This window comes from Schistocerca cancellata, chromosome 9 (assembly GCF_023864275.1).
Source record: "Schistocerca cancellata isolate TAMUIC-IGC-003103 chromosome 9, iqSchCanc2.1, whole genome shotgun sequence".
In the NCBI taxonomy this organism is placed as follows: domain Eukaryota; kingdom Metazoa; phylum Arthropoda; class Insecta; order Orthoptera; family Acrididae; genus Schistocerca; species Schistocerca cancellata.
In genome coordinates, this window is record NC_064634.1 from 167,144,487 (window position 1) to 167,170,380 (window position 25,894).

A 25,894-nucleotide genomic window follows, 5' to 3' on the forward strand; every position below is an offset into this window, starting at 1 on the left:
GGCTGCTGCAATCTTAAGGTGACTGTGGGAAATAGGAATGTGCAGCAGATGTAATATTACACCACAACAGTTCTGATTATTTTCTGCTGTGACTGCTAGATGGCAGTAGCAGCATCACTGTAAGTGTTCATCATTTTTGAAACATTGTCACTTGCTTCATAGGCATTAGCTGACATGCAAGTTCTCTGTTAGGTGCATTTTATTTGCTCGTGTGTTTATTTTGTGTTCAGAATATAGGGTGAAGATGATAAGTGTTCGGAGTAAATTATTTATGAAGTCCTTGACGAGTCTACAGATAATGAAAATGAAGTGTGTGATGAAAATTCATTTTACAATTTGTCTGAAAAATGTGATAAGCTACTTTTTTTAAACTGAACTGCTGCATATTTTTAATGTATTACTTTCACAGATTGTGTTGTTATCACCAATTCTTCTATAGGAACATCACAAAAGGAACCCAAACATGCTTCAGCTTTTACACTTATGCCTACTCAAAGTAGGAAAAGGGCATAAAAATAACAAATTTCTGGTATAACTGCATACACAGGCCTTTGTGGATTGAAACAGAATGGAGCAGTAGATGAATTAAGTGAATCTTCAAATTTATTCTTTTATTTCTTCGACAGTGCACTAAAAAAAAAAGTTCAAATGTGTGTGAAATCTTATGGGACTTAAACCGCTAAGGTCATCAGTACCTAAGCTTACACACTACTTAACCTAAATTATCCTAAGGACACACACACACACACACACACACACACACACACACACACACACACACACACACCCATGCCCAAGGGAGGACTCGAACCTCCGCCGGGACCAGCCGCACAGTCCACGACTGCTGCGCCTTAGACTGCTTGGCTAATCCCGCGCGGCGAACAAACAAAAGTATCATTATATAATGCAAAACCTTTGAAGGTGAAATAAGATCATGCCTATTTCTAGGTTCAAACAATGGAAAACTGTAACAGCAGCAGATGTGCAAGAAAAAAAATCTTTGCTATTTTGCTGCATATAGCAGCAAGTGAGAGTCCTGACCTGAAGAATCGCTAGAGTATTGACCTTGTCAGTTGTAATTTTTGTCCCAGTTTTTGTCAAAGGACAGATTTATAACTATATTATCCAAGTTTCAGTTGAATAACACAGGCAAAAATGAAAGGTGAACAAGAATTTGGTGCACTTTTAAAGTTACACCTCTCTTCAATACACAGAAAAATTCTAAAATATTTGTTACACAAAAGAAGCTGTAACAGTCTAAGGAATCTGTCTCTTCTAGTATAAGCATCATGTTACTTGCTGCTGGGCAGTCAGCAGAGAGCTTTCCTCAAGGATCAGGAAAAGTGGCTCAACTATCAGAAAAATACTTCCATCACATAATGCAACCATTGCAGATGGGAAAAAGGGACGAATGTGTGTGGTATGCTGAGAAAAGAAGAAAAAACAGGGAAGGTAGGCAGAAAGGACACCTCATATGAGTGCTGCAAAGTCCGTGTATATTCATTGTTTCAATTTTATCACACTGTACTCCATTATGAAGCTAAATTTTATTTTTATGGTGTGTTCTGCAAGCTTATTTGTTTGTGATGTACATGGAGTTTTAACACCAAGTTGAACACTTATATTTCAAAAGACGACAATACATGTAAGTCACAGAGCGAGCAGACCACGTAAGGCATGTGTACATGGTAACGGTCAAATCTGCACTGAGTCCAAGTCTAGTGGACGCTGGCCGGCTGGCCGCTTAGGTGGCGCGGCTGCTGCATGGGTGGCAGACAGCGCCGCATGTAGAGGACGTGCGTAATTGCGCGGCGGCACTTTGAATGATCGGCGGGTCACAACACTTTTCCCCCTTTGCAATTTTTGCACTGGTCTTGATGGAGGTGCCTGTAGATTGCTACCGTCCATAGGCACTGTTTGACTGGCCGTGAAGTCTCGAGGAGGAGGCTTCCCGTATGGACGGAAGTGTCCCCGATGATAACGGCTCAAGATGACAGGAGACATAGGGGTCGAATCTGCTGGGGCCCCGTGCATCAATCTGCCCATTGCGGCAAGTCCGGTTGATATAACAGGAGACATGGGCAATGTGTCGGCGTCCGTAGGAGAAGGAGGCAAGTAGAGTTGCTCCGACAGATGATGGTCATCTGGTTTCTGCATGGGCACGTCTCCTGGTAGCGTCCGTTCTTGTGCTGGCACTGAGATGACTGTGAGAGGGCTGCGTTGTGAGTAATGAGAGATGCCAAGATCCCGAGCATCAGGTAGAGCCGAAGGTGGTGTAGCGGCATCTGGAACAGGCGTTGCCTGCATCCGAGGCTGAAGCTGATCCGAAAGACGCACTGCAACACCCGTGTCCATCTGGACTTCATACAGGCGTCGGCCACGGTGTCATAAGATGCGGCCTGGACTCTATTTTGGCCGCCAGCCATATCCCTGTACCCATACAAGGTCGTCGGCAGTGAACCGGCCAAGCAAAGGCACCCGCGGCCGTGAGGTGGAAGGCCGCAGAAGATGAAGTAGCGTGCAGGGCTGTCGGCCATGTAAGAGCTCAGCCGGGCTGTGGTCGCCCATGGGGGTGAGAAACGCTAAGAAACCAGAAATTGGAGAAGCGCATCATCAGCAGAAGAAGACATCAGGAGTTTCCTCATCTGAGCCTTAAATGTGAGGACCAGTCGTTCAGGCTCGCCGTTTGATTGTGGATGGAGGAGGAGGAGGAGATTAGTGTTTAACGTCCCGTCGACAACGAGATCATTAGAGACGGAGCACAAGCTCGGGTGAGGGAAGGATGGGGAAGGAAATCGGCCGTGCCCTTTCAAAGGAACCATCCCGACATTTGCCTGAAGCGATTTAGGGAAATCACGATTGTGGATGGAACGGAGGGGCCGTGACATGCATGAGGCCATGATGAGCACAAAAATCCGCAAATTCGGAAGAGGCAAATTGCGGACCATTATCAGTAACAAGAGTAGAGGGAAGTCCTTCCCAAGAAAAAACGCAGACAAGAGCACTTGTAGTTGCCACGGTGGTAGGTGACGTGCAACGGACAATGAAAGGAAAGTTAGAGTAGGCGTCAATTACGAGTAGCCAATAAGTACCTAAAAAAGGTCCCGCGAAGTCAGCATGAATGTGCTCCCAGGGCTTCTCTGGCGAAGGCCACAGTGACAAAAATGACTTCGGTGCGGCGGCCTGTGACTCACAAGGGCCGCAGGCAGCGACCATGTGTGCTATTTCAGAGTCGATGCCAGGCCAGTACACATGACGGCGCGCCAGAGATTTTGTGCGAGACACACCCCAGTGCCCTTGGTGAAGGAGGCGCAAGAACGAAGCATGCAAAGACACAGGTACCACAACACGCAGCGACGCATTGTTAGTGGAAAGGAGGATAACACCATCCCTAGCCTTGAGGCGGTAGCGCAAAGCGTAGTAGTTCCGCAATGGATCAGAAGTCTTAGCAGACGGACGATCTGGCCAACCCTTCTGAATACAGCATAAAACCCGGGAGAGGGTAGAGTCAGAACCCGTAGCAGCCGCCAGCCAGTCCCCGGTGATGGGGAATCCGTCCACAACCCGCTGCTCAGCAACATCCACGTGGAAACACAAAAGTTCGTCCCTATTGAATGCCAGATCAGGACCAATGGGAAGGCGAGACAGTGCATCAGCATTCGCATGTTGAGCCGTCAGCCGGAAATGAATCTCATAATTGAAACGAGACAAGTAAAGAGCCCAACGCTGGAGGCAGTGTGCAGCCTTGTCGGGAAACGACATTGATGGATGAAACAAGGAAACAAGTGGTTTGTGATCCGTAACAAGATGAAATTTGGATCCATAGAGAAAAAAACCAAACTTATGAAGAGCATAAATAATAGCCAAAGCTTCCTTTTCAATTTGAGAATATTTTCGTTGGGCATCCATGAGCGTTTTGGAGGCGTAGGCAATGGGTTGTTCAGAACCGTCAGAAAAACAGTGCGCAAGGACTGCACCAACCCTGTATTGAGAGGCGACCGTAGCAAGAACGAGATGTTGGCCAGGTCGATAACTAGCCAGGCACGGGGCCTGTTTCAGCATAGTCTTCAATTTCTGGAAAGCCACATCGCATGACGCAGACCAGTGAAAAGGCACGTTTTTATGCAACACGCGATGCAATGGCTGAGCCACCGAAGCCGCAGACGGTGACGGTAAAAACCTGTGATAGTATGCTATTTTCCCCAAGAAGGCCTGTAGTTCCTTAATAGATGTAGGGTGAGGAAGGGCATCGATCGCGGCGACAGTTTGCTGAAGCAGACGAATACCATCCCGAGAGAGTTGGAACCCCAAGTACATGATAGATGCCTGAAAAAAATTGTGATTTCCGAAGATTACATTTAAGACTGTCTGTCTGTAAGACATGAAAAAGTGTGCGGAGATTCTGAAGATGTTCTTCAGTGGTGGAGCCAGTGACAACAATGTCGTCCATGTAATTGATACACCCAGGGACAGGGAGCAATAATTGTTCCAAGAATCGCTAAAAGAGAGCAGGGGCGCTAGCAACCCCGAATGGCAATCATTGGTAGTGATAGGGGCCGAAAGGCGTGTTAAGGACCAGAAACTGCCGGGAAGCAGCGTCGAGAGGAAGTTGATGATAAGCTTCCGACAGGTCAATTTTAGAAAAATACTGGCCTCCAGCTAGTTTAGTGAACAGTTCTTGAAGTCGGGGCATAGGGTAAGTGTCGATGAGGCATTGAGCATTTACAGTGGCTTTGAAATCGCCACCCCAGACATGAAGGAAGTTGCTGGGGGTTTTGCTGCAGTTTCTCAGAGGTTTGTTTACGGTTAGGCCAAGGCTGCACTCTTGAGTGTACTGCAGCCACGTCAACCGGCGGAGACACGCCGCACATGTCATCAACAGCGCACATAGGTTGTATTTCCCCAACGTCACCCCACACCTCTATTTGCGCTCCAGCGGCATGAGAAATTTCAAAAGACTGCGCAATGGATAGGACTTCTCGAGAGTTGGATTTGCCAACTGAAGGGCACGTTGCCTCACTTCTTTGTCGGGCGCTGACCGGATAATAGCATCCCGTACCATGGAATTGGCATAGGATTCTTTGTGAACGCCAGTAACAAATTGACACTTTCTATTGAGGCCATGAAGTTCAGAAGCCTAAGCGCGATAGGATTTATTCGGTTGTTTTTGACAACGATAAAAGGCAACACAAGAGGTTACCACATTCGTTTGCTTATGAAAATATACGGACAGAAGTGAGTACATTTCGGCAAAGGACAAAGACGCAGGATCTTTCGAAGGAGCCAATGGCGACAACAATTGATACATTTGAGGTGAAATCCATGAAAGAAACAGAGACTTACATGTTTGTTCATCCATGACATGAAATGCCAAGAAGTGCTGTCGAAGACGTTTTTCGTAATCATACCAGTCTTTCACCATCTCGTTGTAAGGAGGAAAAGGAGGTATAGACAATGACGAGAAATGCCCCGGGGTGGGGGTGGGGGTGTTGGCAGATTTAAGCCAGTCTGCAAATAACGGCATGTACCTATGAGACAAGCACCATGAGCATAGCAGTAGGTCCAACTATAGTGAAAGAAAATGTGAGAACTAACAGGTTGACTGGAGTGTAGGTGCAGTCTAGCGTGTCCTGGGCAGAGCATGCCGCGGCAAGCATCCCACCCCAGATCTGATACAGCCAAATTGTTAAAGAGAGCAATAGAAAAAACACACTCTTTGAAGAAGAATAAAAACTTATTCAACAGTTATTTCGTCATTGGCTAGTATCAAGGATAAGGAATCTTAAAGGTCTGCTTCACCAGAGTGCTTTACCAAAGGGAGCCCTAAAATAGTACAATACAGTGCAGCAGGAAAAAATGGCTAACTGCATTGAAAGTAATTAAAAACTTAGAAAAACAGGGTTTATAATATAAACTGTCAGACGAGGTAGTGTTGAGGATGCAGAATACATTACAGAAGAGTGGCATGTAGCTGTGGTCTCTTTGATAGAGCATAGTTTATTAAAGAAGGCAGAAGTCCACCAGATGTCCCAACTCCAAATGAGTAGAAGTCTTACTTGCACCTGCAAATCCGCACGTAGGATTGACAAAGTGAATGTTGGGCGAGTAATCACTTTTGTAGCCAAATGAGCTGTTGTTCAATACCCACATGAGTAAAGACCCACAGTAAGCTATCTGAGATGGTAGTATGATTAAGGGGAAGAGAGAGGATTGTGAATAAGAGATATCAGAGGACAACAAGAGTAACATCAATCATTTACCTGGAGATTGCTTATTGGGTAAATAAAAATTAAAACCCAATGAAAGCTGGTCTAAAATGAATGGTTCTGATGATGCCTATCAGCCCTACCATAAAACACTACGTGTTCCCATGAATTACTGTTGTTCCTGACTGGTGGAGGATGTAAAAGTATGTCCCATCCTATTAATGATTTTACAGCTACAATATCACCTTGATTCTCTTGAAGAAATGAGAGGAACACATGCTGATGTTCGGGGGGGGGGGGGGGGGGGGGTGACAAACTTCAGGTCTTTGAAATAAATTGGTCCTAATTTATGGTCAGGATACTAACCAGGAAGGAGTGTACAGAAACGCACAGGGAACACAGTATTACGGTCCCAGAAAAGGGACTTGATGCACATTCCAACTGGGAAATGCAACCAAGTTCAGGGAAGCTGATACCAAGTTGTGTCTGTGTGCCTAAGGAAGTAGGCCATTCTGGCCCCTGACAAGCAAATAACTCCCAGACGTCCTTGCACACCTTGAAGTCACATTGAGGACTGTGGTGGCTGTGTATAGAGCAAAACACAGAAGTCGTGGTGAGCAGCAAAGGAAAACCAGTTATTTTGTGTAAATCTTGAGCAAGGGTCACTGCAATTGCACCATGGCACAATGCATTAATACTGCTCAAGATGACCAACATTATTTATCATGGTTTTCCCAAACATCAGCACTTGCTTTGTGAATGAAAAGTTTGATGCAAACACACAAACAAAATGAATGTGAAAACTGTGCATGTGTGTTTTCAGTTCATTTTTGACCTGAAGATTATGAATGAGATTTGATCAATAAACTACTAAGATTACCTTCAAGAAAGAAGCTACTATTCATAGCAAACCCCAGCATAAATATTCCAACTGGCACGGGGAAGATATTACAGAATAATTGTAACACCAAAAGTACCTTAATATCAATCAATTTGCATCAATTTAATGCTTTTTTTCACATGTTACTGGATTACTCTATGACAGTTAATGATTTACAACACTGTGTAGCAAATACACAAATTGTTGCTCAGGTTTATTACCTTTTACTCACGGGTAGTATAACTTCATTTCTCATGGAAATAATCTTTATTTTGTTTGTATTCTGAAGATGTGTTATCTATTTCAGTGTAAGAATATAGTACAACTTGTGACTGACCTCTTATACCTGCATATTTTGCATGATTTTAAGGAGCTTCACAAGTAACAATGTTAGTCTAACAAGGCAAACTCCCTATTGGAGCCCCCTCAGGTTTAGTGGCCCAGTGGATAGCTCGTCAAAAATTTAACACAGATAAAGCTTGAAAGTAGGAAGAAGGTGTACTCTTTCTGTAGTATTGGCAGTTGTCATACTATACATTGGTTATAAAATGTGACTCATGAGGTAAGAATACATTACTGTCACAAGTGAATGTGATGAGTAGTGAGGGCAGGCAAAACGCCACTTAGATGTCTATGTCTCACAGAAATGAAAAACAAGTGTGTGAACTATGTTACAACAAAGGAATTCAAGAGTCAAAACTTCCAAACTAAAACCCAACTTCAAAAATATATGTTTTGACAGAGCGCAGAGAAACTGTGTGATTTTGAAACTGTTGCATACATTTGATGCAGCTTATGTGACAAACTATTATGTTTTCATCATTTCCTTGGGAGTGATCACATTCACACGAACACCTAAATCAGGGAAGGAGGCATACCTCACTCACCAGGCATACAAATTAGAAGCATTGATAAGAGATTCCTACCATATGACAAATGTAGTTACTAATGCCATGTATGACACACAAGATGTGTTTTCTGTTGGAGATTCGGATGACTTGTCGCCTTGACTTCAAATGTTTGCAGTTCCCTTTCAGAAGCCACTTCCTTTCAGTTTCTAATAGAGTAGTCGTATAGAATCAACTTTCATTATAGGTCTCTTCCTTACACCTTGCTGTTGCAAACAGACATTGCACCACGACAAAAAGAGAAATTTGAATACAGCAGGGAAAAAAATAAAATAAAAAATAAAATGGCATGGAGAAGCATTGAGCACGGCTCGCCTGCTTTGCAATTCAACGCAATGGCCACTTAATCATGATGCCATGGCTGTTCCACACTGCACTATGTTGCACGTCATGTGCTTGGACCGTTCACTGTTTCTATCTTTATTTTTTTTTCCACAGTTCAGTACAACTTCTTCTTGTTTTAATACTTAATCTGTGTTCAGTTTTTAATGTGCACTGGGCCCTCTCACCACAAAATATGAAGGGGATGTGATGGTGAGTTTCCCTTGTAAGCGGCTGCATAGTATAGTAGTTAAGATCCATGCCTGACATGCTGAAAGTTGAGAGTTCGAATCCTGTTGGCTGCTTTTTGAATTTTTACTTTTAAAACTTTATCAAAATAAGCTACTGTAGCAATTCATGAACCTAATATTTTATCACTTTTGTATATTATTTAACTGATTGATAATGAGAAATTAATGTATTTGTACAGTACTTAGTAAATAATTCTATGAAAAATAAAAGTAAATTAATGACTTGGGTATCCGGAAGTCGTGCACAACACTGCTAAGTAAGAAATTTGCAAAAACAAACTTACACAACTTTAGAATGTGAATCAACAGAAAAAAAGTTGGCCATACTACAGTTATAGATCCCATCAGTGAAATAGCGAATAAGGAACTGGTTGCTGAGATTGAACTTCTAAAAAACTAAATGCACAGAAAGAAGCAGCATTAAAAAGGATCTTATGTAGCCTTGAGAAACAAAACAAATGCCCTTTGCCATGACCTTTCATTAAAGCAAATAAAGTTATCCGAAGTGTAAGCAAAAGCCAAATTGCACGAAAACGTAAACCAATCTGTTGTCAAAATGTTTTAACTTGACATATTATTTCATATTCCTGCCTGTAACATTATTTTCATTCTTTGTTGCTGAACATGACATCTTTTGAAAATCTACATCTGAAACTCTATTCAAATGTTGAATGTGATCCCGCTATAACTCTCTTGTTTTTGCTGACAGAGGCTTTTTTCCTTTTTACCTCCTTAAATCTTCAATCAAATTTTTATCATCCACTTTTGATGGATTTTCAGATATTGAAAATATGCTGTTTGACTGACTAAATTTTTAAGCAAATTTGGAGATACATGTAAGCTTCATTATAGATCACTTAACAGCAGAATTAATTTACATCATCATACAGTGGGTATAGGCTAGACTAAAAGCTTGTAGCCACAAACCAGAGGAACGAGAGTGGTATTAAAAACACAGTAAAATTGAAGGTTTGCAATTAGCAAATCTAAAAAACATAGAATACCATCAAAATACAAACCTGCAATGATTTTTTTGATAGGTTGTGCAACTTTGCTTCAGTGACTGGGAAAAACTGATCTAATTCATACTGGCATTCAATTTGGTGCCATCTAGCAGGTGCCTGTTTGAAATTTCCAGTCTACTGATGTGCCAGAAGATGGTGTGGTGCTATCGGCACTAAACAGTCTGCATGTATGCCTGAGGATAGGAAAGATCAAAACAGCCACATTTTTATGTGTAACAAAATACACATGCACACGAAATACTGAATACATATATGGACTGTTACAGTCTTAGGTTTCATTTCTATTACTGTCACGCCCTGCTTGAATATTAACAGCTAAGAATGCTCCAAATGTTTCATAAAAATAGTACACTTCTGAGATTATTATTCACAAGAATAAAAATATGTGCATAACCGCTAAATTCCAGATGCCTTTAAGATTAATTCATCAAGCAAATGTAGGGAAGTGTGACAGAACGTAGTTTGAACTGAATATGTATGGGAAATGTATTGTAATTAATTGTGTCCAGATCAAATAAGGAAAATACACAGTATCTTTAAATAAGAAGTGACACTGTATGTTCAATAACAACTGGCCATGCAGTGAGTTGTCATCTTACTCTTTACATTATTTTTATTCCTAGTATTTTCCATCATCATATTAAAATGACTATGTGCTCCATTCATCCAATTAACCTTGTGCCTTCTGCCATTTGCTTGCTGTCCTGCATTCTACGTCTTATTCTCTATACCATCTACATTGAGCACCGGTCCTTGCCTTTCTTCACATATATGTAGTATCATCTCTCACTAGCACAATTACACTGAACCTTTTGGCACCCTGTAGCATCAGTAATAGACACAGTGTCAGGAGCCATTTCACAGGACCTCAGTTAAATGGACTTTTAGTAATCTACTCTGCTTCCTTTGATCCTTTAACCTGTACAGCTCTTACACACACTGTTCTCATGATTATTCACATTCTACATAGGACTGGATTGAATATGGCCAGCCAGAGCAATGATTTCTTTGCATATGCTAGTCAAAGATAGGCAACAAAATATTCTCATCCTACAGAACTATCTTACAGCTCACAGTACAAATTCTTTTTGCAGTACCATAGCTCAATCCCCTGGAATAGTTCTCCAGTGAACTTTATACAGTCGTTTCATATGTTTTCATATTTCCTATCCTTATTTCACATTTTTCATTTTACCACCAATAACAACTCCCCAGTGTCATTTACTTCATTTTTATGCTTACATAACATTCCTAAGGAACCCTTCTGCATTTACCCATGTCAACTCAACAAATCATCTATCCTTAGCTGAAACCTAGTCCCACATCCTGTACCTGAAATGCTGCCTAGCGCATGGGATCCCTCCCTCCCTCAAATGCAAAACAGCTAACCAGAAAAATTCCCTCCTCTTAATGCCACAACCATCAATAAATCTCAAACTACATGAATCATTAACATTCTCAAACACACTACTACAAAAAATATCCATGCACATGCATCACTCAATTACATCTCTTCCTTCTCAAGTTACTATTAATTTGCAACCCAGTTTCCTACAACTTATTCCTCAAATTGAAATCCTTGATCTCCAATAACTGCAAAAGCATTCCAAACACCATTTCCAGAAGTCATCCTATCTACTGGTTTTCTTTTCCCACTTCTGAATATCACTGGCCCCAGGAACCCTCCCCCTCTTTCCTTCCCTGTCAATATCTTTTGGCACCAACACCCTGTCTTGTCGAACTTTTCTATTGCTGCAGTCTCCAGTCTCCAGTCTCCAGAATCTCACAAAAACCAGACCCCTAACAATAACTTCAATCACACCGAAGTTCCAGTCTGTTCCAAAGGTCTATTTCAGCATTATACGTGAATCTAGTCATGCACACTGGTCAAAGTTTGCTCTCATTCATCTGATAACTAGAGGGAACACTTACTATAATCCCTCTGAAATCAAACGAAAGCTGATGCTAAATGTTCAAGATTGGACCATTACCCTTCCCCCTCTGCCATTCAACCACACTCTGGTTACTTTCCAGGAACTCCTTGTCTCCAACACAACCTCATAAACCTTTCCTAGGTCCATTCACAAGACCATAAGCGTATTACAGTGGTAAGACAAGCCATAATTTTAAAACAGATTAATTTGATCATGCTCACTGGACACACAGGGAGCAGCACCTTTGTGAAAACCCACAGTGATTATTGGACAGAAGGTACAGTGTGACAATTCTTGAACAGTATGACAAAAATAAAAATTAGTTACATTTGTGGCATGGCCATGTGCACCCATATGAAATCATCAAATGGCATGCCACTTGTGGCCAATCCAGAGAAACGTCCCTAACCTCACCAGGTAGTTAACTACCAGGTGACATAAGTTCATTCCTATCTTCACAGTTTGGAGTCAGGACCAAGATCCTATCATCATTCCTCAACAGGATTAACACCTTCTTCCTCTTTCACCTCATTCCCTTCAGCTTAGCTTGACACCTTCCTGGACGTTCAGCTTTGTCTCTCTAGTACCTACACAAAAACTTCCACCCACATAAAGCCCGTGAACAATATCTCCACTTGGTAGTTACTGCTCCCTCCACACTAAAAAACGCCAGCCATGCAATCCAGCCAACCATGCAGTGATGTATCTGCAGTAACAAGCAGTTTCTCCAACACAGTGCTGAAAAGTTTAATTTGGCTCTCACATACAGGCACTGTCCTCCAAAACTAGACCACGAACAGCTCTTCCGTGCCATATTTACTCATGCCCCTAATTCCTGGCCCCTGTCGTCATGGACCAGTTGCAAAGGAGCAACCAAGCCATTGAGACACATGAGTTGAACAACAGCCCAAAGAAAGAATTTTCTTACAGTTTCACATGGTTCAGAAAGTACTATGCAAAAGAGGGGGAGACTTTGTGGAACTCCTGAAGCATTAAAATCATCAAATTAACTTTTCTCTACTTCTTATTAATCCAGACTCTAAACATTTCAGACTAGTGGGGTACACACACGCTATTCTTTCTGTAGTCTCACCCCTCAACATTCGATTGTGTGCCACAGACAATTTCTCTGGCCTGTGCCGGGATGGCATCACTTGTGCCATGCCTACCCCACCGTGTTGCTTTCTTCCCCCCCCCCCCCCCCCCCCAGTTCTTATCCCTTTGTTCCCTCCACCATTCTGTTTCACTTCTTCTACTCTTGTTGCCCTCAGTTACTTCAACTGGATGCCCAACATCACTTTGCTGGTATAGAGTAGCTGGCTAGGACAATTTAGTCAAGCAACCACATGTTTTTTATTAGTCTGTCAGCTCTGAGCAAAAACACAGCCCAAAAGTTTTGTGAATATTTCCATCTCGTTTATATATTTACTGTCCCTCGCATCTTGTGGTGCACATGTACGAACATATAGAACCTGGCTTACAGTAACTGTGTGGTGATTAATTCATTTTTATAAGACATAATACCAACAGTATTAAAGTTAAATATTTCCAAATGCATAAGCTTGCATGTATGATGGCATTAAAGACTGTCATAAACACACATAGGGGGAAGTGCCAGCTGCTGCTCAATGTCTCAATAATAACGTAACTGGATACACATACCCCTTCCACTATTTGATATTCAAGAGACCTATTGTGCAGGGTGCTACCTACACTCATGTCCAAAAAATTTTTTTTTGGCACAAGTGATGTGCTCAGTTCAAATCTGTTTTGTTTTTTATACACTTTTTGTATTGATCACTGTTTAAAAATTGAAGTTTTGGCATTTAGGGGAAAAATACCCCACTCATTTTGCGGCTGTGATAGATATAGTTTTGGGCCTAATTACATTTTGGGCCTAATTACACGAAAATCTCTTCAAAACCAAGTAAAAATTAACTTATTTTATTTACCTACATCTGTTTATTCACAAACCTGCACCGAAGCTATAGGATTTTATTGCATTCCAACATTGCTTGGTTCCAATTGAACTTGGAATCACAAAAGCTTAAAAGCAATAAATATTGCTTCCTGATATGACAGACATCTTTAATCAATAAATTATTATTACAATTCCAACATAGTTTCGCAACAGTTAAAGGTAATCCATTTAAAAAAACCTGAGAAGATTTTTTTTTATCTGATAGAATGTATTTGCAATGGAAGAAATAATCATCATATCTTTGAGATAATTACTGAATTATTTTCTGCAAATGGTAGCTCACTCACTATTTTCATTACTGAATGCTACAGGGTACATGGACATTAATAAATTTAGTACTTGGTCTAAGTTTATAAATAAGTAAGGAAGCATCTTAAAAAATAAACTGGCTCAACTAACAGAATTTTGAAAAGAGGAGAGAAAAAACACTTTTCTGACCATCTTAAGAAATACAGCTCAACCAATTTTGGGCTTCAAGTTTTCTGCTTATTATTGTTTAATACTATCCAAAGGTTTTACATTCAAGCAACTCATCTTTCAGAAAGAAAGTCATCACTGCATAAAAGTGTGCAGCAAAAATACTTACTAAGCAGCGGGAAGGTGGGTAGGCATCTGTAATTTGGTTGGTAGTCTAATAAAAGAGTATGTGCCATGATATGGTGTATAGCATCAATTAAAACTGTGCATTGTAGAAAGAAAGACTTAGTAAGCTAACAGATTTTCAGAAGCTGAAAAGTAATCTGAGAAAAGTCTATGTATGATTGCAAATAAGCTAAAGCTTTTTAGATGAGCAGATTCATATTTCACAAGGCATAAAAAAATTCAGATAGGCTATGCATCCCTTTCTATGGGTCAGAAGAGTGTTTTTTACTCTAGTGCAGAAGCTTATGACAACATGTTGCAACCAGAAAGGAGACAGGAAATTTAAAATAATTAGATATCAACAAAAAGTAAAAGAATAGTGCTTTAGCCACTCCTCTTATAATTTATCAGATATCTGTTCTGAGAGATGTGAACTCTAATGTTTAATACAAACAGATCCTGACTATGCTGGTATGCAAACTGCTAACAGCTGTCAGTGTAAAGTTACCTAAATGCTTTGTTTGAAACATTAGATAAAACAGGTTGAGTAGAATAAGAGAAAGAGCAGTAGCTTTTTTTCTCATAATATACACACAAAAATTTCCATAATTCATATTGTGGTTAGATTAGCGCTAATCGAAATTTCTTGTCAATATATACTACAGAAGTAGCATGCAGTGGCAGCTTCTGCCCCTTTAATGTATAGCTCGACTCTTTCTACATCCCTGAATGCTCCCCATCTTGACGGGGTTCATGAAAGACGAACTGAATGACTGAATAAAAAAAGTTTTCACAGCAGAAATACTCGAACTGAAACAATCTTTCGAGTATGCACTGATCTAAATAATTCCACAGGTTTTCATAGATGACTGCCTTATACGTATTCGAAGTTAGAATTATGAAAAAATATTACTGCCAGGAAAACTGATTTATTTACGTGCTGAGAAGGATTCCATTCCTAAATTGACAAATTTTTTATTTACTGTTAGTATTCTTAGGGTTTGAGAAGAGGGATTTCACCTCAGGTGATATGAAACCAATTGCTACTCCTGGCAGTACAGCAATGGGATATTTCCAACATTTAGTAACATATAAATAAATCTGATTATATACACAACATAAAAAAATTGACAGCTGAGGTGAGTAGAAGTTGTTTCTACAGTTAAATTAACAGCTGGGACTGTTTCTACAGTTAAATTAACAGCTGGGGCCAGGTTCATTGGTATATGTGAGATATATAAATAGGCTATCACAATTCTGTTTTAGAGACAAACCAATTATGAATACTGCACTTCAACAGGTTTGCATATGATGGTCTCATGGCCATGCACAGATTTATTTGTAGATCTTTTACACCTACATCTACACCCGGCAAGTTACCTCTCAGTGTGTGACAGAGGGTACATCTGATACCACTATCAGTTCCCCTCTAGCATGAAGTAGTTATGAGTTAGCATATACTTAGCAGCAAGTATGAGTGAGGTGAAAAGTTTGGAGTCAGTAGTACATAAGGATATCTAGTGTGTGACCATGGTAGACCATGGTCTACAGGGTGTTCAGAAACAGTGCAAAAAGCTTGTAAGAGTGTTGCTGGTGAGGTTGTGCTGAGAAATAAATTATGCCTGAAAATTAAGCATGGTAAAATGTATCCACCTGTTTGTCACTAAAGGTTTCGCATGCTGTAGTATTGGACATGCTACATGACAAAAACCTATTTCTGTATCACATAAAGAAAGTGTATACCTTAATGAAAGAGGGCTATCTTTCTTGGAATTAGTATTCCCTGTGGCAGTTAAAACAATGCATCAAAATTCCAAATTCAAAAGGATAGTGTTGTGGACAGATTAGGTATGTTCCATCAGAGAAAGGCCATTCAGCCCTTGAAACAGCCTCATTTCAAATGACAAAAATGTGCATAGTATATATACGAAATCATATCAGCATAAATACGGCATGAACATTTGGGCAGATATAAAGACTGTTTGTTGGCTACTGTCCTACTTCCTCCCCATTTCTATGGACAGATGTATTTAGCATTGCACAAAAACATCCTTCCATTGTATTAAGAAGACGTTCCTCTAGTAGTCTGTTAGGTAATGTGTACCAACATGATGGCACACCACTGCACTTCGCTGATGGGGTACAGGAGCATTTAGACACATTGTATCCGCAGAGGTGGATTGGCAAATACAGTCCAGCCCCATATTTTTGCCCTTTTAGATTTTTATCTGTGTGGCCACATGCAGAGATCTGTCCAAGCGACACCAGCAGACATTGTTAAAGAGTGTCTTGTGAGAATAATTTAGGCTTTGATGAAACCAGGGAAACTTCTGAATTCAGAATACTTGCAGATTTCTTGACAACACTGCAATGTGTGCATTTGGGTTGGAGGAGAACACTGAGCAGCTGCTGTGAATATTTAATTACTTTTTATTCTTGATTATATTGTTGTTACATGAACGACTTGGGAAAATTGCTCCATGTTTTTTTATTACATATCTGACTCTACTAACAAGGAGAGGTCCCTAGGGTCAGGATCTCTATTTTGAAACCACCAGTATTTCACACGATACATTAGTGCCTTAAGCATAATAGTACTGCATAGATTGATGATAATTCATTGTTCATGTGCAGAAAGTTGGGGGTATGAATCTCAATGGCTGCTTTAACTTTTTTTATTTTTAAATATTATCAAAATTACTTTGATCATCATGTTTATTCAATTATGTTCTTAAATATAATTTTATTATTTCTATTCCTTTGTCACATCATTGTAATCACTACATGCAATTTCTCATTTGTTCTCACATGGTGGCTACTCACACAGGGCGTGGTGGGGGTGGGGATCCCTGAGAATTCCAAGTGTAAGGAGGAAGATGCTGTCAAGAGGCTCATGATAAAATAATCGTCAGTGGGGAGAAAGGGAGAGGGGGCAGCATACAACAATAATGACTTTTCTTTCCTCTCAGCTAAGCTTCTTTACCAGCCATAAGCTGTATTCTAACTTCAGTTTTTAAACATCAGTAATTCATATGGAATAATACTCATAATTGATGCATTTTTAAGTATTAATTATTTTAATATTTGTGATTTATAATACATTATAAAATTCATTTTCAGTGCTACGTTAAAAATGCAGAATATCCTGACATTTTATGAAATTCTTAAACTTCCCCGAGATTTCCCCAAATTTTCCTGATGAAATGTAATTCCCTGAGAATTCCAGAAGAATCACCACCCTGTCTCAATATTATTTACATTCTTTTTTCATTCATGATCTCTGTTCAAGTGATTTTGATTATTTTTATGTATTGTCTATTTAATTTCAGCTGTTTTAACATCTTATGTTTCTGTCCATTTTACTGCATTTATTATTTCTGTCCCTTATTGTAATTTAATTTCATTTTTCTTATAATTCCTTCTTCCCATTACATCATCATCTGCATTATTTTATCCATAGTACAACAAGAATTTATGTTTTAAATGTTTGACCGACAATTACCCTCTACACCTTTCAACAAAAACTAAAATTCTAATACCATTGCACAGCCTTTATAATTAAATTACTTCATATTTGGGTTTCTGACAGATTGCCAATTACAAATTTTTCAATGGGAAGAAAAATAGATGCATGAAACATTAGTATTATGAATAACAAGACGCTACAAGGAAGCAGAAATTAAAAACATTACATTTAAAGTGATTAACTGCATACAAATAATGAACAAAAAACTTCAAATCATCTGACAAGAGTTGAACCTACAACTTTCTGCATATTAAGGATATCCTTAATCACTACATTATGCCACCACTCTGTGCACTATTATAATAGTATTATTCTTAAGACACTAGGGTATCACGTGGAATTCTGATTTTTTTCTTTTTTCTTTTGATTACTCGCAAACAAAAGCCTCCAGGATGCATAGAATGTGTCTCGAAACACTGCCTCTGGCAGGCAGCTTGAATTCGTGTATAAAATGACCTAATTGGCTAACTCCAATGCTAAATAATTCTGAGATGGCACAATGTATCAGTTTTTTCCTTAACAATATTTCTCAGCACAACCTGCCCTGCAACACCCTCACAAGCTTTTTCAGAGTATTTATGACTACCCTGTAGAGGCGACATCCACAGTGATCAGCAGTGCTCCATATAATAGTGACGTGGGAAGGTTGCAAAAAGTGGTTTGTGTACTTGATGTGGGAAGCTAGCCCCTGCCCTCCCTTTCACTCACAAGCCCTCTCCAATCTCCCTCTTCTTATGTTCTATTTCCCCCTTCCAACCCTGTATCATTCCGTTGCTGCCCCTCCACCCCAACCCATGGTCACTAGCCCCTCAACATTTCCTCACCTTTCACCTGTAACCTATACCACCCAACAACCCATCTCCTCAGTCCAGTTGCAGCACCAAAGCAATGTAGCCAAGGCCAGAAGAACATGTATGTATCTGAGTTGTCTGCAAAACAAGGTTCCCAAGAACCTGCACTTGCAAGCAATGCTGTTATGCTGGATCCAGCAAAACTGGTGAGTAGCTTGGTTCTGACTCATTTCCCGCACTGGCGAGCTATCAGCAACACTCAGTCCTGGCTTGGCAGTCGTTAAAGATGGAAATCCCATTTGTGTCTCACACTAGATGTGAATTTTGCTCTGAGATTCATTTTTTTGTGTGCAAAACAGATTGTGGCGGTAGACATTCATTTCCAACTGTGTGAAATCTTCGGAGAAACTTGTATGAGCATAAAAAATGTGGGCAAATGTATAGAGAATACAAAGATGGAAGTATAGATGTCCATGATGAACACTATTCTCGACAGCCATGAGTTTTGGATGAAACAATTGTAAAAGTGGGAGAAGCAATACTGAGAGATTGAAGGGTGATGGTTCGGGAGTTCTGCAAGATTATCCAGAATTAACAAAATTTTGATGGATCATTTAGGTTATGCCAAGGTTTGTGCAAAGGTGGAAGACCACAAAGTGAAATGTGTGGAAGCAGCTCACAAATTTCTTCAGGCCCACACAGCTGATGACGAGCAATTCTGGAACTCTATTGTCACTGGAGACGAAACCTGAGTCTACTACACAACACCAGAAATAAAACAACAATCCTGTCAGTGGAAACATCCAGTCTCGCTGAAACAGCAGAAGTTTAAACGAACACCATCTGCCAGCAAAGTGATGGCGAGAATGTTTTGGGACAGGAAGTGATTATAATTCTGCAAATTCCTAACTGGCAGTACAACAATCAATACAGATCACTACTGTGAAATATTGAAGAACCTTCGCTGCACCATCTAAAACAAGAGGAATGGCATGTGTATGAAGGGAGTGCATTTCCATCAGGACAACACTTGTCCACACATTGACTGTAACACAACCAATCTCATCAACAAATATGGATGGGATACTGCCACATGCCTGCTCTACAGTCCAGACATAGCCCCAGTTTTTCGATCTCTTCCTTGAATTGAAGAAACACCTGGGTGGGACACATTTCACAAGCAGAAAGGAGCTGAAAGAACAGGTTTTAAGCCACCTTCATGGCACAACAAGAGAGCTCTATGATGAAGGTATACAGAAGATAGTGCACTGCATGCAAAAAAGCATTGATCTCAAAAACAGGTAAAAATCTAAGTGTTCCATACATGTATTATTTAATGCCAATAAACACATTTTTCATTGTGAAAAATAACTGAACCTTTTACAGACAACCCTCATATCAGGTGTTTGTATCCCACTCATTACTTTCTATCACCATATTAAAATTGTAATACAATTTGTAGGAAGAGAAATCACATGCATTCTACAAAACTAATATACAGCTCGGTTAGATTCACGATAGGGCCACATCACATTTTTAACCAAACTGTACACACTTTAGTTAATTAAGTCTGTACTATTGTAGGTTACAAAACACAAATAAATACATTTCTCCTTCGTTAGTTAATTAACTATGTATTATTGTAGGTTACAAAACAGAAAATAAACACAAGACAGAAAAGGAGGGTGGGAAGTTCATCATTTTGTGTCAAATATGGGAACACTCTCTTTGTGGTTGTTCTCATACAACTAAACTTTTGTTTTTACATGACAAATATCCACAAGAAAATTTATCCAGTCTCATTAAATTTCAGAAACAACAGAATTCTGAATCACTAAAGTCGTGAGATCTCTTAACTAAGTTGTGCAAAAACATAATGAAGGCACTCAAGTCAGGAAACATACTTGTGTGTTTTGCTGTCAAAATGAAGTAATAACTTGTCAACTGAGCAGCCATCACCAAAAAGGAAATGATTAGTGGAAAGATGCTTTTTAATGCGGACCAGAACTTGCCGCAGCTGTTTCAGCCCTAATGAATCTGCAAAAACATCACCAGGGCCAACTGTAAAGACTCCCATAACGGAGAAACCACCTGGCAACATTCGAGTGACCTGCAAAACAGCAAACACATAAGTAAACAAGTTAAACACTATTTTCTTCAAATCTTCATTTAAGGCACTACAGTACATTAATACAAAACTTACTTTATGATATTATGAAACAATAAAATGAGTATGCTAATACTAACCTCCTCTCACTAATTTTTCTCTGCTTATTTGTGTGCCCTACATTACTGAACCTCCCACAGCTATCTTTCATGAAACCACTAGTGCAACTACCTCTCTTCCTGCTGCACATCTATCACACCTCATATCAGCATATAATGGAACAATACACAATTCTGCCAGAACACACAACATAAAGAAAAATGTTAACCATTCCTTGTGTCAATGCACCATGCTTATTAGGGGCAGTAGCAAAGTCAGACCTGTTAAAGAAAAATTTTTGGATACGAGTGCTGGAAGACTACAAAAATGTTAGCTGTTGGAGATCTGCACCCGTTTTTGCTTATTGTAGCATACCCCAACGTCTAGGTTACATTGTAACCACTCACCATATACAGGGAGATTTCAGGAGAAATGTCACATAATTTGTGAGGTGGCTGTTAAGTGTGAAAATAAACCAAAAAAGTCCTGTGAACATGTGCCTGAGTTTTGATTGTTATGGATGTGGAGCGGGTTAAAGACTACGCACTTCCACAAATGACTGAAAACAAGTTGGAATATTAATTACTGAAATGCTGTGTGGTGGACAGAATAATGGTGGGATAGATGATTGATCAATCCTACAAAAGGTGTTGGGATTCTCCAACAGATGGAAGCACTTGCACCAAGGCAACAGCTGCATGCATACCCAGTGTGCAATTGTGGGTTGACTCAGTGCGCAGTCGTGAGGCCGTGTGCGAGTTGTGCATGAGAATTTAATTGAACAAGTCCATCATTTTCGCAAATATCAACATGCAGCATACGTTCACCCACGAAGATGTATTGTTTGTTTACAGTAGTTATGGTAGTGCACATGTGGCTGTGACAGAACATGAGAAACGTCTTCCTGATCAACAAGCCCCCTGCGACAGAGAATTTCCCAGGGTTTTTAGAACATTACGCAAATCCAAAATACTACCTAGTATATATATAACATCAGAACGTAAGGCTGTCCAGTCAGCTGATGAAAAGGAAGACATTATTGCAATGGTACAACTTAGTCCCATCACCAGTACATGGCACATAAGCAGTCAGCTCGATATTCCACAAACACAAGTGTGGTGTACTTTACATTCCGAGGGCTTGCACCCATTCCATGTGCAGCCCACACAACATCTTTGTACATCCAGGCGATTTGGTAAGCAGACCACAATTTTGTGAAATGTTTGCTGTACACAGAGGTGTCATGCAACACACTTTATCTACAGGTGAGGCTAAATTTGCATGCAATGGTATCAAAAACACCCACAATTCTCATTCATGGGCGATGGAGAACTCTCTTGACACTAAGGAAACAAGATTCAAAGTTAGGCTGTCAGTGAACAACTGGTGTGGTATGATTGATAACCTGGTGGTAGGGCTTGTGTTCCTGTCAAATCACAGGAAAGTCAGAGCATACACACATTTGCTGACAGAAGACTGTCTGCACTTCTGGAAGACATAACATTACAGCAACAATGGCAAGTGTACCTGCAACGCGATGGGTCACCAACACCAACCCACTGATCAGACATGTAGCCCAGTATCTGAATAACACACTTCCTCAACTGTGGATTGGCCATGGCAGACCAATCAACTGGCTTGCCAGATCATCCAACCTAACCCCATTACACTTCTGTTTATGGCGCTGATTGAAGGGCAGGTGTACGCTATGAAGGTGGATACACATGAAGAACTTGTTGCTCATATCACCAATGCTGCAGCCCACATTAAAGCCCATTGAGAGGATGTTTGGTGTGCTACACAACACACCTTTGACAAGTACATTGAGGTGGGTGTGGGACTTTGTGGAGACCTCTTGAAGGATGGATCAGTCATCTGTCCCACCTTTATTGTGTCCACCACAGCATCTAAAAAGTATTTCATTAATATTCATCCATGGATGTGTGTCATTTTCAACCCACCCCAGTTCAGTAACAATCAAAAATCAGACATACATTGCTAGGACTTTTTTAAAATTTATTTTCACACATAGAATGACCTCTCAAATTATGTGACGTACGTCCTGAATCACCCTGTATCAGTTGCACTAAGCAGTAGCCAAGCACATAAACATGATGTTTTACAGTCCACCTAAGCTTCCTTCTTCAGGGCAGGTGAGGTATATTCCATGTCTAAGTCACAATTTAACTGCTAATGGATACAACTATTCAGATCTCTCTCAGAGGGAGTAACCATTAATACTGTTCTCAAAAGTCTGTTGTTTACCATAAAGTGTGTTTCCTTCGTGAGAGCCATCACATGTTCAGGGATATATCTTCAATTTATTTTTTGTGATGTGTGCCAAAAGACCACACTCATGGTGTGGGAAATGACGACTGCTGCATGCATAGTGATGGATGTTTTACCTCCATGCCAGGCCACGGTGTTACGTGTGAGGCTCCGCTGTGGCTGCCAGTTGACTCATATTAATGAAATATACACGGTCTAACAGCAGACTGACAGCAACTGTATTGTAACTAAGGAGCCAGTAGCATTTTTTCCCCAAAGTAACAGCTTCCTTACTGAACCAGCCACTTAAATTGCGATGGTGTAAGAATAAATAACTTTAAGCAGTGCAGTACTAGTCTACCATTACTACAGAAATACAGATAAATGAAGTTGCATGAGTAGGACCAAAAATAATGTTTTTCAATTAATGTTAACACTAAATATACAAACATGTGCTGAAAACTGACTCATTCAACATAATTTTGGTAAAAGAATCTATAATCTATGGAACATGCTACTAACTAACTATGATGCCTGTCTTCCTTAAAGTATATCTTGACTTACTCCACAGCACTGAAGATTATCCATCTTGATATGGTCTATGTAATATGATGAATGAATGACTGAACGGGGGAAAAAAAAAAAGAGATTTCAGGAATTATTGCAACCAAACGCTGTTTTTTCCGGTCATGAATATATAAAAATTGAAGAAAAAATGGTGATTGGTTGCAGTAATTCCTGAAACCTTTAACACGACAGTCACAGTGTTCCAAATCCAGAATGGATAAAGGAAAAAAAGATTTTAACTCTCATTACAAACAAAAAATTGTTTTGAATGTGATTTAATGTGGCCAGCTAACAGTTCGGTATTGAATTATTCAATTAGTTTGACACAATATTTGAAATATGTGAAGTTTTTGATAGTGCTTCACAAACTCTCACTAAACTGTCCCCTTTCTACCTAATCTATACTTTGGACTATGCTACAGAGCGATCTGTCACCACAATCTATATTCTAAAAAATAGTGTATAGACAAGGAAACAGTATCAGTGTCAAGCTCTCCTCCTGCTTGCACATGTATGGTATCACATGGCACACCACTATTACATTACAGAACAAAACCACACCCACTATTCATGGGTTTAGATGACTAATATTGTGTCCCACACTATTTATTGGGTGTGACAACAGCATTAAGAAAAATCAGTATTTCCAGCAGTGACGGCATATTGCTTCAATATAATGACAGTGTAAAGGCAGCATGGCTCAGCAGATACCTTCCTTTCTTCTCTAAAATATCGGGGTTATATTCTGATTTGCTACATATGGTTAAAATAGTCCTCCATAAATTTGAACAGATCTAATTATGGTAAAATACAAATTGTGTGTTGTGCCGGCGTGTCTGTACATGATGGGAATTATGTTTTACCTCCTTAACAGTGAATTTATTCAAATGTCTTTCACATGTCAACAACAACAATAGCAATAAAACTGCACAATACACAACAAAACAGCATATTTCATAAGGTAATAACAGGGAATGAGAACAGGAGTACTTATATGCCAATACTGTAAACAAAAGTACACACAACAAACAGAAATAACAGGTGTAAAAACAACCAAAACAGGAAAAGTGTTTTTCCCTAGGAAACAAGATGGACACATACAGACTACAGTTAGATCATTTTTTACAAATAGACTGACTCTGAAATGACTGTTAGGAAAACCAGCCTAAAAATTGTAAATAATAGTAAACAGCTCTACACACATTGAACAGAATGACAACATGAAGTTAGACTTGCAAACATCAATGTGGACCAGAATTTATTTATTTATTTATTTATTGCAACACAGTTACTGTTTTTAACATACAACCGTCTCTTAAAATGTACACCAATATAGTTCACAAGCTAACATTATGAAACATGTTTCAGCAACAATGTAAAAAGTTATCACGTTTTTGTTTCACTTATTCTTACAAGTTTAATGAAATATGTATTCATCAGAAAATTTACTAAGTGGAAGCCTACTACTAGGTATTTATTATCATGATTAAGATGATGATTGTGTGTATATGGGACTCAATATGTTAATAACGTATTAGTGCACATATTGAAGCACATTATCTTTCTGAACCACTGCTCGTTGTTTTGTGAATAGTCTTCAAGGAAATTATCCATATAATGAGTGTTTTAAGCAACAGTGATAATGTATACAGACAAACAAATTGAAGTACGCGAATCCTGTTAGTACAAAGTGTTCACCCACTGTTAGTTGCTTACTACAATACAATATCGTTCTCACATTAACATTTTGCGTACCATATACGGCACACAGCTGCTTTGTTAGAACTTACATGTTTTGCGTGCTCTGCAATCCAATGTTCTTGGAGATCTTTAAATGATTTTATCACAACATGATCGCTGGGTCTCTTTCGTTCATCTTGCGTATCTTCAGTTTCATCCTTGTTAGCAGGTCTTGGCGTTCTCGCCAGGTGTATCACATAATCTCGCTGTCCAGATGTCTACGGATAAACATAACCTATACTGCTCAAATATTAAATGTCAACAAACTACAAGCCAAATCTCATTCGCACACACCTGGCCAATAATTAAACCGACTTCATAACAATCTGGTTTGGCAAGTGCCTGAAGATTCGGCAATATTCCTTCCTCGGCAAGTACTTGTCTTCCCATTCTGACAGTTACCTATTTCGATGTCTGCATTATGCTTCAAATTGACATACGGATTCGGCACTCCATACCTCGTGGCTACGTGGTCTTTGCCGCAGACAGCTTCATATGCATCTGTGGCATTAATAGCAGCGATATAATAATTGCTGTTTGACAGAAACACAACTAGAACGCTATTCTGAATCTGCAGAACGCAAGAAGACGTTGTGAATATTTGCCAACACCTAGAGACTACAAATATTTACGGCTTAATAGAAGAATTCCTCAGTCGGATAGTAACGTTTTCATTTATTTATTTATTTTCATTACTTTAATGAGGGA

General features: G+C 39.7%; 1 protein-coding gene across 1 annotated transcript in view; it reads right to left on the minus strand.

Moving 5' to 3' along the window:
- Positions 1-25,682, minus strand: part of LOC126101260 (protein odr-4 homolog) — a 41,245-nt gene extending 15,563 nt beyond the window's left edge. The window contains 5 exon segments of the mRNA XM_049911947.1: positions 9,586-9,690; positions 9,692-9,764; positions 20,310-20,515; positions 25,237-25,404; positions 25,481-25,682. Of these exon segments, the coding sequence (XP_049767904.1) occupies positions 9,586-9,690; positions 9,692-9,764; positions 20,310-20,515; positions 25,237-25,404; positions 25,481-25,576 (648 nt within the window). The 5' untranslated portion in view covers positions 25,577-25,682.
- Positions 25,683-25,894: the final 212 nt, after the last annotated feature.